This window comes from Eretmochelys imbricata, chromosome 4 (genome assembly GCF_965152235.1).
Source record: "Eretmochelys imbricata isolate rEreImb1 chromosome 4, rEreImb1.hap1, whole genome shotgun sequence".
Lineage (NCBI taxonomy): Eukaryota > Metazoa > Chordata > Testudines > Cheloniidae > Eretmochelys > Eretmochelys imbricata.
Window position 1 is genome coordinate 69,182,415 of NC_135575.1, and position 18,544 is coordinate 69,200,958.

At 39.1% G+C, this 18,544-nt stretch overlaps 1 protein-coding gene across 2 annotated transcripts in view; it reads right to left on the bottom strand.

The window, feature by feature from the left end:
• Positions 1-18,544, bottom strand: part of MARCHF1 (membrane associated ring-CH-type finger 1) — a 192,774-nt gene that overhangs the window by 74,212 nt on the left and 100,018 nt on the right. For both annotated transcript variants that reach the window (XM_077815425.1, XM_077815424.1), the window contains exon 2: positions 14,521-14,571. In XM_077815425.1, the coding sequence (XP_077671551.1) occupies positions 14,521-14,571 (51 nt within the window). The remainder of the gene's footprint in view (positions 1-14,520; positions 14,572-18,544) is intronic.

Genomic DNA, 18,544 nt, shown 5'->3' on the forward strand with positions numbered 1-18,544 from the left:
GGGTTAGCCCTAAATGACAAATAGAGCTTGTTGATTACCAAAGCCTATATTACCCTTTGAGATGTACGGCTATAACTCATTTGTGTATTTATGTTTCTTGCTTTAACCTTGTAAATAACTCTCTAGTTTCCTTTTCCTATTTAATATATCTTCATATAGGTTACGATAGGATTGGTTACAAGCGTTGTCTTTGATGAGAGATCTAACATGCAACTGACCTGGAGCAAGTGACTGGTCCTTTGAGCTTAGGAGTAACCAGAGTATTGCTGTGATTGTTCAAGTAAGGGACCATGCATCACTGAGATTCACTCACCTGGGTGGAGGCAGGACAGACCAGAGTACCCAGGGGACTATCTGTGACTCCACCTTAAGGCTATTAAAGTGTCTGAGGAGTTTGCACTTGGTGCAATTGGTTGGTGAAATCTAAGTTTAGAACTCAACCAATCTGGGGTTTGTGCCCTAATTTTTAACAGTATGTCCTGAGGTTTGTACTCATGCTCTTGAGTCACTGTTGGGATCATCAGAGGGTCAATAGGACTCTGTACAGGGAAAACCACCACTTAGCAGGACTGGGACCTTATATTTTCCATATTGCTCAACAATGAAATAGGCACATCAAATCTGATAAAAGTGCATACAATAAAGTATGTTAGGGATAGGCAGACCAAACCGTCAATTCATTGGATTATCATTCAAAAGCCTGCTTGAAAACGGGACATTTACATAACTCAAACAACCTATGCATCATGGTTACTCTGATGCTACCAGGACTGCTTGATACATAGGGCTATGTATATAGTCTTATAGCTCAGGGTATCATCTTTTTCTCTAAAAGTATCTAGACAAGAAGCATATTATTTTAAGGTGTGTGTGTGTGTGTATAAAATCTCTCTCTCTCTCTCACTCACACACACAGAGTTTGGTTTAGATGTGTGAGTACATGTCGCCAACTTGCATGAACTTCAATTGAGTGATAAACTATTGTTTGTATGTTCAAGATAAACTAGGCATTTTGATTACATAAAACAATCTGTACAGCAGAATGCATAGTATTTTTTCAAACACACACACACACACACACCATTTCACTAGATTAGCAGTTTAAAACAGGTCAAGTGTAACCAAAAATAAATTGAAAAATTCATTATTCTATACTGGTAGGCCCTTGAAGTTGAAACATATTCAACACAATTTTATTGAGAAGTTCAACCATCAGGCAGAGACTTAGGAAAACAAATGCTGTTGTCATACACGTTGTGAACTTACTGTAAATAGTACATTCTACAAACAGCCACTGTGTGTTTTCTGAACAAATTCTAATATTTACATCTAACAGGAAAACAAACAGCAATAGTTTTGAATGTTGCTGCATCTAATTTTAACTACATATGCTTTATTAATGTTTGCAAGAACAGGCTATTTTTCTAAGAATGTTTGTCAGCATAGGAGTTTTAGAGTTATAATGGTTTAACACGAGCTACACTCCAGGTCTACTCCATACTTTTTGATATTAACTGTTCTGTTTATCAGCAGGAGTTATCATTTAGGTGACTAAGCTAATATTTACTCTAATGTATTTTAATGCTGGTTTTGTAAACATAATAATAACTGAAGACAGCTTTTGAAGCATAATGACATTTTAAGATTTATACATTTTTGTTTTTTTAAGAAGCCATAAACCGTTATTACATAGGTATAGGATATACTCGCTCTCTTACACATTTGATTAAATAAGGGCCTTATTATACCTCAGATTTATGCATTATCCCCATCGGGCTCAACTGTGAGTTATATTTAAAAAAAGATGGAACATAGCCCTTTGAAAAGTCACAGAATAGATTAGCCATTCAAAGGATTAGTGCAAAATTTGGAAAGGCCTATTAAGAATCACAAACAAGGGCCAATTACCAGCTACATGCTGCCACTGTACTAAGGTATGTGGGATTAAATATTTCTAATCATAAACCACAATCCTACAATTGATAGTGAGCAGATGCAGCAGGTCAGCCTATCAACTGCCCGATGTGACTACAGATACTTTTTTTTTTTTTTTAAAGAACACTCCCAGTTCTGTGAAAAAATACATATTCTTTTCTAAAATCTAAGTCAGTAGTGGTTACTTTCATAAAGAGACTGCTCAGAGCAACCAAAATAAGTCTATTCACAGAATTGCAGGGTGGAAACTTGCTGCCTTATTTAACTGTATCACACCACAGTGCTGGGAAAATGCCCCGACTAAAAGGCGAAGTAAAGGAGGGGCAGAGCCTAGCTCCATCCCATAATACACTAGGTAACCCAGTTAACACTATCACGACCACTTTGCTACAATTATACATTCTGATAGCGTGTACTGCGCATTTTCGGATAGCTGCACTGTTAAGGAAATGTGCTGTTTGCAGCTAGAGAAAAACTACATTATGCATGGCATCTTGAGTTTTGCTTCTATTGTTTAAATCAACCACTTATATTGTGCTATGGTATGCTTCACACTTGCACCTCAGAGTGCTATATAGAGGATAAACTAAGAATTTGAAAACCCAGGCGGAAGACTCTTCAGCTTTGATTGAAGGAATGAAATGGTTCTCCATACTTCTAACTTAGGATGGGTAGAATAGACTGTAAACTATTAAAAAAGAAAACACAAAACTTCCATTAGTGAATTCTACTTGTACCATTTTTTTAACCCCTTAGATAGAAAGCAGTGTGTAACCGGGTATATAGTGAATCTTTACAAATATTCCTCTAAAACAAGTATCTAGGACAGATGCTTCAAAATACCAAATCATGTGAGGTCAGTAATTTGGCATTTTTAATTTAATCATTAATCCAAACATTTAGCAGATATGTCTTTGACATGCCAGTGCCCCTTTTCTTGTTGTTTATAATATCACAAGAAGAGACAAAATTGACAGATATCTGGTGACAAAAATATTAGATAAGGTGAGGTTAAAGATACACCAAAAATCAATTCCCTCTTTCAGTCTCTGTCCATTGAGTGTTACTGTTCTCCACCTTCTAAAGCAGGCAATGAGTATTACCACACTTCATCTTTCTCCCTCCCTCCAACTATAACTCAACTGAGTTTTATATGACAGACCCTATTATAGGCTCCCAAAGAAAGAGCATTCTACTGCCTGTGTTGGGCTTTTGAAAAGTAACCGAGCTGAGCAAAATCAGACAATTTACTTTGAGTCTGAATTTCTTTTAATTGGAAAATAAGCACCTCCCACCAGGGAATTTTTAAGACTTTCTGCATGGAGAGCATATAGCTTCCGTCACTAACTAAGGGGCACTTGAATTATAGTGAACATGCAGAAAGATAATTACAATGTGTTAGAAGCATTTCTCCCAAGAAGCATTTTAGTACAACCAGTCAGTCTCACAAACACATACATAAACATATCCTCAGAGGATTATATTTCTAAGACAAGATTTGTTCCAGATAGCCACAATGGAAAGAAATGAATCCATCAGATCTTTCTCACATCATCATACCCCTTAAATAATTCAGACATTTAGGAAGACAAAGAATAGACACGGAGAAACAACATAGGCAGTGAAGAGAAATATACTCTCCAGTGGTAAGAGGCTAGATACTTTATTTATTTAGATTTAAATAAAGGCACTTAAAAGAATGTCAATCCTAGGAACTATCCGCCCTTCCCAAGAGTTAAAAATACGGTCCCAACTCCCCTTCGCCCCCCCGCATAATTAAAAGAGTAGCACATTCGCCTACACACATACAAGCACCAGGCAGAAAAAAAAAAATACAACCCAAATCTGGATATCTCCACCCCTCGCATTCCGAATTATTTTGTGTTTTCTTATGTATTGGTAATATGGTAGCGCCGGGGGGCCATAATCGAGACTCCCTTGTGCTTGGCACCGTACACATAACATAAGAAGTCCCTGTCCCTAACAGTTTACAGTCTATTATTGCAAAGCTGTGGGGAGAGTACACTCATTGCCCGCAAAGCGGGTCTAACCCTTCCTTCCTCCTCATTCTAACCCCACAAGCACCACACAGCCACATGTTGTAAAAACAAGCACTCTTTTGGTCTTGCCTTACAAAGGGAATTCAAAAGACAATGCAGTAAAACAGATTTCACATCCTGCCCCCCTTTAAAGTGTGCCTCTTACTACAGAAACCAAGGAATGTATCTTGACGGACAATTAATGCAGTGTAAGGAGGGCAGAGTTAGAGTAGCTGTGCACGCTTCTTAACTGTGGCATCTGCAAAAGGCTTATTAGGAATGCTGTGTCTTCATTAATTAACAAAAGACTGATGAAATCCTGGGCCCACTGAAGTCAATAGCAAAACTCCCATTGTCTTTCATGGGGCCAAGAATTCTCCCCATGTGCTTTTTACAAAGAGAAAGCTAACAGAGATCAAGCTGCAAAATACTAGGGTTTACTCAATCATCTACACTGAAGTAAAGCTACTGCTTTGCCTTGTGCGCGCTTGGATTTCACAATGAGCCCGTTATCTCATGTGAGCTCTCTCACAGAAAAGGACACACTATTTGTACTAGTGAAAACTTACCCTATGTGACAGATAGCAATTTTCTGCAAAATCCTGGACAAATCTTATTGAATTAAGTTTAATCCCTTTGGGGTCTATTGTATTAAACATGCAATTGTTTATGTATTATTGGATGTAAATTTTATTGGAGGGGGTGTGTGCGCTAATGTAATTCCTTTGGTTATCAACTCTTTCAAGCTTCATTCTGGGGAGGGGACCCACTGTGTGGCTGATTACCTATTTGTGGTCTCTTCAAAGATCCAAGAGGGATTATCTAAACACCAGCAGACAAAGAAAGGACATTGGGATAAACAACCCGAGTTTACACTGACTCACGACCTTCTCCCTGGATCGAGCAAACAGACAGGACCTCCAGTCTACAGAGGGCCCCAATGTTTAAGGAAGTATTGGAAGGACTTTGGTCTACTGCAGCCCCATAGGACTGGGTTTTTGTTCAGAGCAAAGAGGTGCGATGAACTTTAAACCACAGGAAAACCCCTGGTTGGGGGCTCAACGACTATTCCTGCTGGAGTTGGGGGGTGATCTCTGGTAAGCTTACTATCACATGTATAGGTTCTTTAATTGTTTGAAAATATTTTCTTTGTATTGCTTTTATCTTAAGAATAAAATATGCTTGCTTAGAAAGAGTTGTGTGGTAACTTATATCTGTGAGCAATTACACTGTTTTTAGTCTCTGAAGAGAAGGCAAAAGAAGCCTGTTTAGACAGTCTGTATTTTACTGGGAATAACACAGTGAAAGCAGGGAACTGTTCAGCCTGGAACTACAGGCAGGAGAGAGACATGTCTCCATCCAAGAGAGGCAACAGCCACAGTTGCCAGAAGCCTGAGAAAGGCTGGACCACTGAGGGGAAACACAGATGTAGTTGCCCTCAACCGTTAGGCCCTATAAGGCTATATTTCCAGTAGCAGTTAGAAACTGTTGTGGCCTCTGGGTATAATTAGCTTCTGAGTTTGTTTTTTGCTTCAGTGTCTTGATATCCTGCTCAAGTGCTTGGTGTCTGAAGTTCTGTGGAACTAGACTAATGTGAAATTCTTCCTCACCAGTTTGCTTCTACATTTTCAGTTAAACTCAGGAAATGAATTTCTATCTCTGCATAAACGAAATTGTTATGTTTTTAAACTCACCTCCAGAGTCCTAGTGACGATTACTACAACCAATGCTAATCTTCTCCCCTCTAATTTTCTGGATCCTTACATCACATAATAACCTGATTAATTACCTCTGTGATGGAGCATATCTACAGTGTTCTTGACAATGCAGCAGTCTCTCATCAAGAGTCTGCAAAATGAACTAACAGAGTAAGCAATAGACCGAAACAAAGATATAAATATATGTGATTGTGTGAGAGATAGAGATGAGAGTGAGATAAAGAAGGGAAAAATGTACAGTTGTTTAAAATGAAACTAGCTACTGCCATATTTAAAAAAAATTAAGTTGACCTTTTGTGTAAGTAACATGGACAGAAAAGCTACTCAGAAAAGACCTTATCAAATGTGTTGCAGTGAAAGACACCACAGAGCAAAGGGTAACAATGAAATTTGACTAGAGCCTAAAAATACTTGACTAATGCTTTGTTAAAGTGGTGAAAATTCTTTTGCACATTTTCACACTAAAATTTTCAATATAATTCTCATTATTTTACATCCCTGAAATTCTACTTTCCTATGAAACCTGGTGAAATGAGTGTTTTAACATAAAAACATGCAAAAATATGAATTTTGAAATGTCTTCAAGGCAAAGTCTCCGACACTCAAAGTTGGCCATTTTTCTTTGAAAAATATCCTTTAATCCTGAAAATGAGTCCATTTTCATTCATAATGGTACCATGTTAAACAATTCACATAACTGGGCAAATACTTAGTGAAATTATAAAAAGTTTCATATTCAAAATAAAACATTGATAAACTCACTTAAGAATATTTCCCCTTTTTCCTTCCCCTCAAATATTTCATTTACCTGTAGACTTGACTTTAACCTGAGTAATCTAGTTATACTCACATGCTATACATCCTGTGATAGCAATAGATGTGCTTAAAATGAAAAACAGGCAATATTCCAATAAGTATATCTGTTAGATTATGTGCAATCCTTTGCTTGAACTTGATAATTACTTGCAAAGGAACTCAGGTAGCAACAGCTGGTGCCTGCTGTGAATGACCTAATAATTCTTCTCTATTCAATCATTAAATGTCTGCAAGCTGTAATGAGACTCAGGTCTTCAGACAGAAATAGTAGTGCACTGAAACTCATTTCAGTGAGACAAAAGGCGTCGAGCATCTTTATGCATGACTGATGTTCACGGAGTTCCCTTCCCTGAGATGACAGGTAATGGAAAAATAAAAAAAAAACAACTTTAACGTTAGCCTTTCCTTCTTTATCCATGCAGATGACCCGTGGTAGTGAATATCTGGCAACCCTAGCAGTACACAGAAAAATCTAGAGTACTCCTAAGCCTCCTTCAGAAGTGCTACAGAAATTAAACATAGTTATTTCACATGGTTAAAAAGACCATCAACCAATTGGAATAGTCCTCGTCTACATTTGCGGCAGAGTGTAGGGTACATGTACACCTCAGTGAAAAGCAGGCTGCAACCACACTGCAGTGTGTAGCTACACATAGCACTGGAAGGCCCTGGCAGGGAGGGAGGCAGCAGCGAAAGGCTCTGGAAGCAGGGTGCTTGCTCCCAGCCCCATGGGGGAAGTACAGAGTATAGAGGTGGGTCTAATTTCCCCCTGAGAACGTGCAGGGGGAAAGCAAGTCCTGTCCCTCCCCAGCCCAGCCGGGACTAGCAGTTAGGAGCCTCTGGGCTGGGGCGCTCTCAGCAGCACAGACCCACCACCACCTCCAGAAACCGTCTGCAGCTGCAGGAAGCTCCAGGGGAGCTGCCTTCAGAGCCCAGCTCTGAAGGCAGCACATAAGTGAGTGTGGCAATCCCACGACCTCCCAACAACAGCTTTGTGAGCCCGCCACAGCCCCCTTAGGGGTCAGGACTAGGGATGTAAAATACTAAACGGTTTAACGGTTAACTGGTAAACTTTAGTCTTACCGGTTAACTGACCCTAACCATTAATCCCCAGCCATGTGGGCCAGCCGGCCAGAGCAGCTCCAGCCCCTCTTCCTTTAACTGGTTAACCCATGAAACAACGCAATTTTAATTATTTAAATGGTTAACCTTTTTAACAGATATTTACATCCCTAGTCAAGACTCCACACGGTTACAACACCCTGAAATTTCAGAGGTAAATATCTGAAAACGTGAACTTGACTAATTTTCAAATCCTACGGACGTGAAATTGACCAGAATGGATTACATTTGGTAGACGAAGCGCTTGGGAATGGACTGCCACTGGAGCTACTGCTGAAAGGAACTTCTCCAGAAACCCAAACAGACAAGAAGGCAGACTGTTTGGGGAGCCCTTGAGGGCTAAGGCTCTAAGGAAAGAACCAGGAAACCTTGTTATGGTGTGTGAGACTGATCTCAGGAAGGGACTACTATTTTTGCACAGAGTTTGCAATAAGAGACATTAATGGGTGGGAGTGTGTTTAATGAGATGACTCAGTTACAGGAACTACCCTAGCTGAAGATAGTTTCCCAGGATTCCTTGAGAAACATAGGGAGTGAGCTGATGTGGCAGGATAAAACTTGGTCTGAAAGGAGAAGGGCACTAGAAGATAGGCCAAATCTATTACAAGTGCAACAAGTGAGCTAACCTGCCCGATGGATTTTCCCTGAAACCAACCACAGTTGACCACAGGCATCAATACTGTGCAAACCTACAGATTGAAACTGGAGGATTACGGCAGATAGACAGCATTAGTTCCATGTGTAGATTATCCTCTACTTGATTTTTAATAACTCTTTTGCAAAAATCAGACCTTCCCCCATTGTTTGCCCAAATGCTTAAGTGTTCGGGGTCATAGAAGTATCTTTCAAAATGTTAGTGACAACTGTTACACATTAGTGATCCATTTCTGTCAGAAAGGACAACAAACAGAAATCAAGAAGAGTATGAAATGTGGGTGAGCATATGAAATGGAAAAATTAACAATGAACTGCCTTCTAAGCCTAGGATAGTATTTCTTCCTCTCCGAACTAAGTGCACCAAGTGACGTGAAGATTACTTCACAAGTTTAAAATAAGCTCTGTGGCTACATCCAGAGCACTCCTTGGCAGATTTACAAAAAGCAGCATTGAAAGAAAACAGATGGATAAGCAAAATGGTTGGGATAAAATAAGAATGACTTTTCCTCTCCAATTCCCTCCCCCAAAAGCCAAAATACAATTTTCATCTTTGAAACACAATGAGATATTTCCATAGGTTTGATTAAAAATATTGTAATAAAAAAATTACATATCTCTCTCTATCTAATGATAATACTTACTAGCCTGGGGTGGGAAGTGCCAAAATAAAATGCCGGGGCTTGGATCTTAAATGGACAAAAGACCAGCGTCTCTCTTGTCAGTGACCTCAGATAGCATTCCACCAATGTTTCTCTCCTGAAGTCTAGCCAGTATCGCACACATCATCATTCCTCAACTGAACACAAAAAGGTCTTCTACATCTTTCTGTTCCTGCCTCAACAGTTTCTTTGTTTACATCTCGGTGGCTGTGGTTTACTTTGGGGAGACTATAGGAAAAAAAACTCCTTGGACTTTCTAGTAAGCCTTCCACAAGGGTGCCTATTGTGGTAAGTAGTTTTGTGATGTGTCTGCTTGGAACTGGACCTTCATATAGTATGGAGAACAATGAATCGATGGAAGAAACCAAAAGCTGTCACCAACATGAGATTTGAACAGACAGCCACAAGTTTAAAGATCCCACATTCTATTATTAATGGAGTTTCACCTGAGTAAGGACTGCTGGACATGACCTGTAGTGACTGGCTTAAATTTTGAGGGTTATGCTCTACACTGAAAGACTAGAGACTTTTTCTTGTTTCAAAATTAATGTTCAGAATAAGTAGAACAGAGCTTGTAATTTTCACCAGACCTCTCACTGAAGTTATAAAGAAGCAGAAAGTTAAACAGTTTGGGCAGATCTACAGCAGGTATAAATCAGTGTAGCTGTAGCTTTATTGAACTCAGTGGAGTGAACTTTATTGAATCTCAGTTTATACTGGCTGAGGATCTGGCCCTTCATTTCATGCACACAGTGGGCTTTTGTTCCCCATTTCCGATTGTGGGATATTCATGACATGGAAAACTTACTAATATGAGCAAAGGAGGAAAGTGAACAGCATTTTGCTATTTGGTATCCTTTCATTAAACAAAATAAATCTCCTTACTTCCCATGTAACACTTATTAAATTGAACCATTTCAGAGCTGCTAAATGTCACTCATTGTGCAGGACACTCAGGCATTTGGCAGCCCTTTATGCATCCCCTCAGCCAGCTGGAACCTCACACATCTGGCTGGGCTCATGCAGGAGCCGTAGTAACTCCGTTTTTGGCCACCACAGACTACTGTGGTGCCTGCATTTCCGGCATTCCTCATTAACTATCCTTCTGTGAATGCCAGATTAGCACAGAGCTCCAGGGTGGGGAAATGGTGGAGGTGATGCAGCAGCAGCAGCAGCTAGTATGGAGGCGGAGGCGACAGGATCAAGGTGCAGCTGGAGTGGAGAACTGAGTGGAAGGATGTAGAGAAGAGGTGGGCAAACTATGGCCCATGGGACTGTCCTGCCTGGCCGGGGAGGCTCACCCCGGCCCCACCCCTGCTGTTCCCCCTCACCGCAGCCAAGCAGTCAGTGCTCTGGGCGGCAGAGCTGCACGCTCATGCAGGGCAGTGTGGCAGCGTGTCTGGCTCCAGCCGGGCATCACAGCTCCAGACACGCTGCTCTGAGCAGCATGGTAAGGGGACCAGGGCTGGGGGGCTGGACAAGGGGCAGGGGACCCTGGGGGGCAGTCAGGGACAGGTAGCAGGGGGCGGTTGGATGGGGCAGAGGTTCAAGTGGGGGGGGGGGCGGTCAGGGGACGGGGGGCGGTTGGATAGAGCGTGGTGTCCCAGGGGACAGTTAGAGGCAGGGTTCCGGGAGAGGGTGGTCAAGGGACAAGGAACAGAGGGAGTTGGATGGGTGTGGCTTCTGAGGGGGGCAGTCAGGGGGTGGGAAGTGGAGGGGGCAGATAGGGGGTGAAGGCCAAGCTATTTGGGGAGGCACAGCTTTCCCTACCTGGCCCTCCATATAGTTTTGCACACCGATGTGGCCCTCAGGCCAAAAAGTTTGCCCCCCATCCCTGATGTAAAGTCTTAAAAGGTGTCAGGCTCTAATGGAAAGTGGGAACAGTGGGTGAGACTACCTCTGTCCCCTCTTGCACTCAACAAGCCTCAGGGTCCACTTCTATTTCTGGCCCTTAGCAAAAGTCACACCTAGTACAGCACTGAGCACGTTGTTGGGCAAGCATTTGTGTGAAGTTTGCCCTGCTGCTGCCCTCTACATAAATTACTTCATTCACTAGGCCTATAAATTGGCACCTTTCACCAGCAATAAACCTACATCATTTTCTAAGGAAACCTTTAGAGTCAAGTGCACATTACATTTATTGACGCTACTCCCAATAACTATTTTATTATCAACCACTCATAAATTGACACCTCTATTGTTTTAATTTATGTATAAGCCATGGATTATCACAAGTACAAAAATCAACTTCTAATGAATATAACTTTTCCCTATAGCTTGGTTAAAATACTTCAGTGAGCAAATTCTTATTGGGGATTCATATATAAAATAAGCAAAATATTTACATACTCAGCTCATTTTGGATTATAAGCAGAAAATATTTTAACAGGAAATATATATATTTCAAATTCCCGTAATTCTCTCTGCTTCTCTCCCATACTCTTTTCAATTAGAATTTGGTGAATTAAAAAAAAATATGGAATTGTTACTGCTAAGTACACGATGAGCTAAACCAATTACACATGTTCCACATAGTTACAGGCCTCCGGGTGTATATCTGTACTGCATCTGGGAGCAAGGCTCCCAGCCTGGGTCTACAGGCTAGCAGGCTCATGGTAGCACTCTAAAAACAGCTGTGTAAGATGGTGCTTAGAGGTTACGGCTTGGGCTGGAGCTCAGGCACTGAAGCCCAAACCCCACCACCCAAACCAGAGCCCAAGTGGCAGCCCAAGCTGCAATGTGTCCACACAGCTATTTTTAGAGCATATAATCCAAAATGAGCGGAACATGTACATATTTTGCCGAATACATAATCAATAAAATGAAACTATTGTACTACCAAGATGTTGCCTTTAATTCAACTGAATATACTACCTCTATGATGGAGAGTCAGAGGTTCAGCTCACTTAAAGTATGGTCCTGCACCACTGAAGTCAATGGGAACCTTTGCAATTGACTTTGATTGGTGCAGGATCACCTTTAATGAAAATAGTCTTGGTTTTTTAATGTTGCTCGAGGAAAAAAATATGCTGTACAACTGTGCTGTTTTGGAAATCATTTCAATTAGATTAGGTTTTGTACCACACTCTAAAGCCATGTATTTTCTTTTTAAAAAATGTTTTCAGGAGCAGAAAATTAATTGGAAACATTGCATCCCCTGTCAAGTATACTCCATCATATTCCCTATTAGTGGAATATATAATGTAGCTGGTCAAATGGAATGACATCATGCTACAGATGAGCAGGAGACAGCCTAAGAAAGGGCAAGTCTGGATAATGTTGCATTGGTAAGCTGTGCACATCATATTTAAAGATCATCATCCAGAAAAACTGGTCTCCACAGAGGTCACTTTAAGAGAAATGTTAGTAGCCGATATGTTCTGCCTTGACACACACTGAATATATTTCTACAATCCCTTACAGATTATTTATGAACTGCTGATGCTGTGGCTTTGTCATAATTTAAAAGTAATTCACGTACTTTGACATTGATAGAAAAATAGACAACTATGTGTTGCAAACTGTAATAGATTTAGTTATTATAACTAAACAGGTTCAAAATTAAGGAGGCACGGAGCCACAATCTCTGGATCCTCCCGAAGTCTGGGAGTATTAGGGTTTTGAGTTCAGTTCAGCATGTAGTAGAGTGAAGTTTGACTCCAAACTTTCCCAAAAGTTCAAAAGTCTTTGCATCTGAGGTATCAGTTGGGGCCCATCTATAATGACACTATTAATATTCACACACACAACACTACGTTTACATAATATTTAGAATTTGTCAAAAATTAAAAAGTGAGGAATTCAGACTTAGGACCAACACATACATAATTGTAATTTCACTGCCAGAACTAATAGTGTCTGTTATTTAGTTCAGTCTCCTATTATGAGAGGTACCTGGGCTCGCTCTTGTTATTATTATTAATAATAAAACTAATACTTTTCACTTTTATAGCCCCTTTCATCTGAGGATCTCAAAGCATTTTACAAGCATTAATTAAGCCTCTAAGAACCCCTTCTACAATTCAACACTGGTCCTTTTCTTTTAGCCAATGGTATGAGTTAAAGGCATGACAGACTAAGTTAAGACTTAGAGTTTGAGGCTCAATTTTGAATTTCCTGGTTTTTGTTGGTTGGTATCTGAAAACATTCAAGTTATTAAACCAATGGTTTTCATCTGTAATTTTCTGTGTTATCGGAGATCTTAAAACATAACAAAAAGGTGCCACAGAAGCAGATGAGAAGAGATACAAAACATTATGCTGCCTTTTGAGCAGATACCTACATACGTAGTTTGGACAGAGTGATGATGTATTTATTAATACTTTAAAGGGTAGATCCAGATTTTGATCTCAGTTACATCAATGTAAATCAAGAAGAAATATGATTACATCAGTTGAGTTCCCTTAGCTTTATATCAGAATAAATTATATCAAATGTAGATCCAATATTTAATAGACAATTCTAGGATAGGACACAATCAGGTAAATATGCATTTTGCTACTGGCACTATACTAATTCTGATATTGTATAATGTTTACCCAACACACTGTTAGGGCTCCCACTGGGTCAGTACAGATATTGATCATTATACATTGGAAAGTAACATACTACTTACTTTATTTTTTTCCTATAAATCTATAATTAAACTCACTAAAAAAGGAATTTGACATAATAGAATCATTACAAAAAGTCCTGAAAGAAACAAGAGACTAGATCATACTATACACTACTGTGGTTTTATCAAAGCCATAGTTTTGTTATACAAGAGCAGAAAAACTGTTTAACCTGCATTTCTTGGAACTGCCATCATGTAACTTAAAAATTACTAGCGTAAGCATTTTCAAATCAAATGTTGCCATGGGGATAAAACCTTTTATTGCAGGGTCCAGCGCACTGTACATTTTTGTTAGAGAAGGACTGAAGACTGTGTTCCTCTGAATCAGGTATAGGATAGGGTTTGAAATTAGATTATGGCTAGTGTTTGGATTTGGCTTTTATGGTGCCAAAACCTTTGGAACTGCTCTTGTGAGATTTCAGTCTTTAGCTCTGTTTTCTGTCATTTTGGACTTGAGATTTCAGCCACGTTTGAACCAAAACCGTAAGAGTTGGTTAAAATCCATGGATCCAAGTCTGAAACAGACACTCTCTTACTGCCCCCAAGAAACTGAAAGGGATCTGAGATTCTACCACTGGCACATTTCTGGCGAGTTGAAAATCCCTGTAGATGGGACTCATATAGCAAATGCTGATACAATCATAACTGCAACATATTGTAAACTTTGGTGCCATCATTCTAGAACTGAGCAAGAAATAATTCTGCCTTAGACCAAAGATGACAGCATATTTCCCAAAGGTATTATACTGAGTGGGAAAAAAAAAAAGATTGTTATGTATTTTAACAGGTTTTACATTGCAATGAAAGCATGGCAGCCTAAAACTACAAACTGGTGAATACAAAGGAAACATCAGAATATGGGTATCTGGGTAGTGGAATAAAATACTACATTACATTTAATAAATTGCTGTGACTTGGAATCCTATATAAAAGTAAATAAATTAATATATTCCACTTACCTTTGAAATGTTACTTGATCGACTTGTAGAGCGCCCTGGTGATTTGTCATTCTGGAAAACAAAATTGGACGAATTACTGAATTAGGCGAAACCCAAACTCTACGAGCTCAGACTGAGAAGAAACTGAACTCTTTAATCTTGACTGTGAACATAATGAGCTCTGTGCATACACTTCTGTGTTAGTCCACACATTGTATACTACCCAGCAGCTCAGCAACTGGCTGCCAAAATTGTTCATACTGTGCACGTTAATAAAAACTGATCATGCTATAAAAAATAGAGGGGAGAAATTAACTTGAATTCTGAATTGCTGTTCAACGTGGCCTCTTTTTGTTGTTTTTCCATGAACACTTGAGCGAAAAGGTTTGAATATGCATTAGTGTTGGGGAGTGCTTGATGTGAACACCCCTATCTGCATGTAAACAAAGGTACACTGAGCACAAATATAGGCATTCAATATTCCCCCTGATCTCTGTTTATGAAACTTCAATCATCCATTTACAGAGAAGAAATGGCAACAACATGTAGCTTAAGTAACCAACCACACACTGTGAACAACAAATTGTGACTTGTCAGAGACAGTCACAGTAAATAGCTCACAAGTACTATATATGCTTAAATATACTAGCATAAAGTGTTTGTTGAATGATTACTAATAATTCAAATTGTGTTTGCAGACAATTCACAGAAAAGGGACTACATTGGCTCAATTAACTGTTCAGCAATAATACTTCTGCGACTCTTGTATCAGCTTAACTTAGTCTGATAAAAGATGCCTTCTCAAATCTGGATTTCCCTTTTCTAAGAATTTTATTCTGAAGCATAGAGCTCATCCAGGTGAAAAAAATACATATTTTATGGAGGTCATAATCTATGCTTTTCTTATCACCCCAGTTGGTGGATTCAAATGCTGGTGTGATATACTGCTAATAAACAGGATTGGTTCTGGTAGCTATTACTTCCCAGAAGAGCTGGATTTGAACCAGGCACTACTAATGTAGGTTTTCATAGTGTTTACTCTAGAAAAAAGTTTTTTCAATTTTCAGATAAATATGGGGACTTGACCCGTTCACTAAGATGTGTTCTTCAATTTCAGACCTAGTCCTACTTGAATAAAGAGAAATGATTAAAAATATACCCTAGCTGTCACCAGGTCCAGCTCTAGGTTTTTTGCTGCCCCAAGCAAAACAATTTTGGCTGCCACCCCGCTTTTTTTTTTTTTTTTTTGCTTTTACATGTTTGCACTTTGCAGTGGCTTTTTTTTTTGACTGTTTAAAATAAAAAAAAATGAAAACAGTGAATTTGTAGTTAGTAAAATAAAACAATTTCCTACTAGTGTACTCATTTAATTTTAACAAAATCACAATTACAAACAATTTGGGTTCAATTATACACTGTAATGAAAAACGTTAGTGTCTTCTTGTGCGCCCAGTTTCTCATAAATTAAAAGAACTATAACTGAGTAATATTTGGCATGTTTCAAATCCGATAAAATTTCATTACGCACTCTATTAGAAATTAATTGTATTATCTCATTTTGTGTATTTTTACCCAAATAATGGGAGTGAATCTCTCCATCTTTCACTCTTCGTATATGCTCAGCCATAACACTATCCAATTTTGCCAATAACTCAACCAATTTCAAAAAATTTCCATTGTTATTCTCATATAAAATATCCGAGGATCCACGGAATGCGAGGCACTGTTTGGCTACGAAATTAATGATTGCCAGTAAACGTTCCAACACAGCTTGCCAATGTAGAATTTCTGAATTTAGTGTACGTTGCTCTACCACATCGATTGTTGTACCGGAACATAATCTGTTTGACAGCTCAATCCAATTTGTCAACGAGCGTAAATGATTTTTTGATGTTTCATGTTCTTTCAAATGCTGATGCAAATTTCACCAGTCACTAAAACGTGCAGTTGCCAGAAGAATGTCCGAGTTACAGAATGGTTTGCAGCAAAAACGAAAAAACTACATCTTTGGTCTATGAATACACTAACCACGATCTATTAATTTGTTCCCTATTTTTCATTTTTTTCTTCATACTGGATGGCATAAATTGACGAGTCAACTCATTAAATGGATATTCAAATGTAGGATCTAGTTTTGAAGGACCTTTTTTCACAATAATCATTAGCATTGTATCAGTAATTATTGTTGGCCACATACTTGGATCCGATCCAGTGTCAGTCTCTCCACCTTCCATTAATTGTTCTTCAGTTTTAGATTTGGATAACAGTTCTTCGTTTCTGGACTTTTTCAGCTGAAGAAGTAAATCTTTGGATGGATTGTGATTGTTTGTCTTTATCAGATAGCGAAGATAATCTTTGGTCGGATTGTTGTTCATCTTTATCAGTTGATAAAGATAATCTTTGGTTCGATTGGTCTTCATCAGTTGATGAATAATCACTTTCAATGCATTGCTTAGAGCTTTCTCCTTGATTGTTGACTTTTTAAAAATACTTATTTGAAGTACGAGATAGTTTTTCTAATTCTTTTTGACGTTTCTCTATTTGTTGCCGGAAAGCAGCACCAGAAAGTCATTTTCGTTTTTGTCCTGGCATTTTAGCCCTATAACCACTGGCACTGATGTGACACAGAAATTGGCGTGAATGGCGCCAATAGGGTGGCACAGTACACACAAGTAATCATGATTCCTGATTTAATTAATCAATAACCGTTAAAGTTTACACATTTACGCACGTTCACATTATGAGTGACCGTGTCATGACGTGACACGATAGTTTTCACATCACGCTCCTATCACACTGCTGGAAATTTGTTTGATCTTCATGTATTATTTTTTTTCCGTACATTGGTGGATTTTTCCGAAAAAAAGCATGGCTGGAATGCCGCCCCTGGAAATGTGCCACCCCAAGCACGTGCTTGCTTTGCTGGTGCCTAGAGCCGGTCCTGGCTGTCGCATGTCAACCTGTTCAACTCAGCAGGAACCTCCCCATTTTATTTGTCATTCAACATCTACCTTATTCCACTCCAGACTGTGGGTAACTGAGCTATTTTTCTTTTCAGCACCATGAATTGTCTACAGTGCAAATATCTTTTCACTGCACTAAATACGTCTTTGTTTTATCTCAACCAGTATTGAGTGGCACAACACATTCATGCATTCCAACAAAACCTACTGCACTTTGTGCTCACTTATATTTATCATTTTGCAGTTGATTTTTTCCCAGGGAGAGAAGAGGAGGCTGGCCTGTTCTCCAATCTTTGTATGCCTTAAGGTTTGGGTGCCAGAGCCTTTTCTTTCTCTAGAGAATTTCCAAAGCAATATGTCCAATTTATTACTAATTGTGTGCCTTGTCCAATTACCATTTCAGTGACATATTCTTCACTGTAACTTAGTTAAATATAGTTGTAATATGTCATTAAAATCAGGTTATATTTTCTACCCTATTTTAAAAATATACAGTCTCAAACATCAGTTTTATATCCATGCCAAATGTATTGTGGACTCTCTGGGCCTACATTCAAGGTACCCCACTTCAACCTCTAAATGGCATGCAGGAAATTATGGGCCTGTACAGAGACCTTCCTACCTAACAGTGGGGAATTGTCAGTGTAGTGGGGTTTGAAACCGGGACCTTAAGTGCTAAAAACATGAAACTAAATCACTTGAGAGAAAGGAGCATCTGTTCTCTCAGCGGTTCCCAAACTTTTTTATTAAGGTGACCCACCAACTGTATTTGGACCCACGAACTGTAACTGCAACAGCAATATTGATTTTGTATTAACTTCACAAAAACATTACTGTCTCCAACATACAACAGTGAAATAGTAGGTGCAGTGAAACCAAAATCAGCCACGAATTAAAAACACATATGAAAAGACTCTGCCAAATTATGTGCTTCATACTGCTAGCACTGAACATAATTCAGAAGATGATGACCTGGAGCGGCTTTGCAAAACCTTTCAATTCTTGGAGCAAGTTTGGAGAGGCAAAGTCTAAAATAATTTTCAACAAGAAATCTGTTGTATTGTTTGGTTTTAATTGCTGTC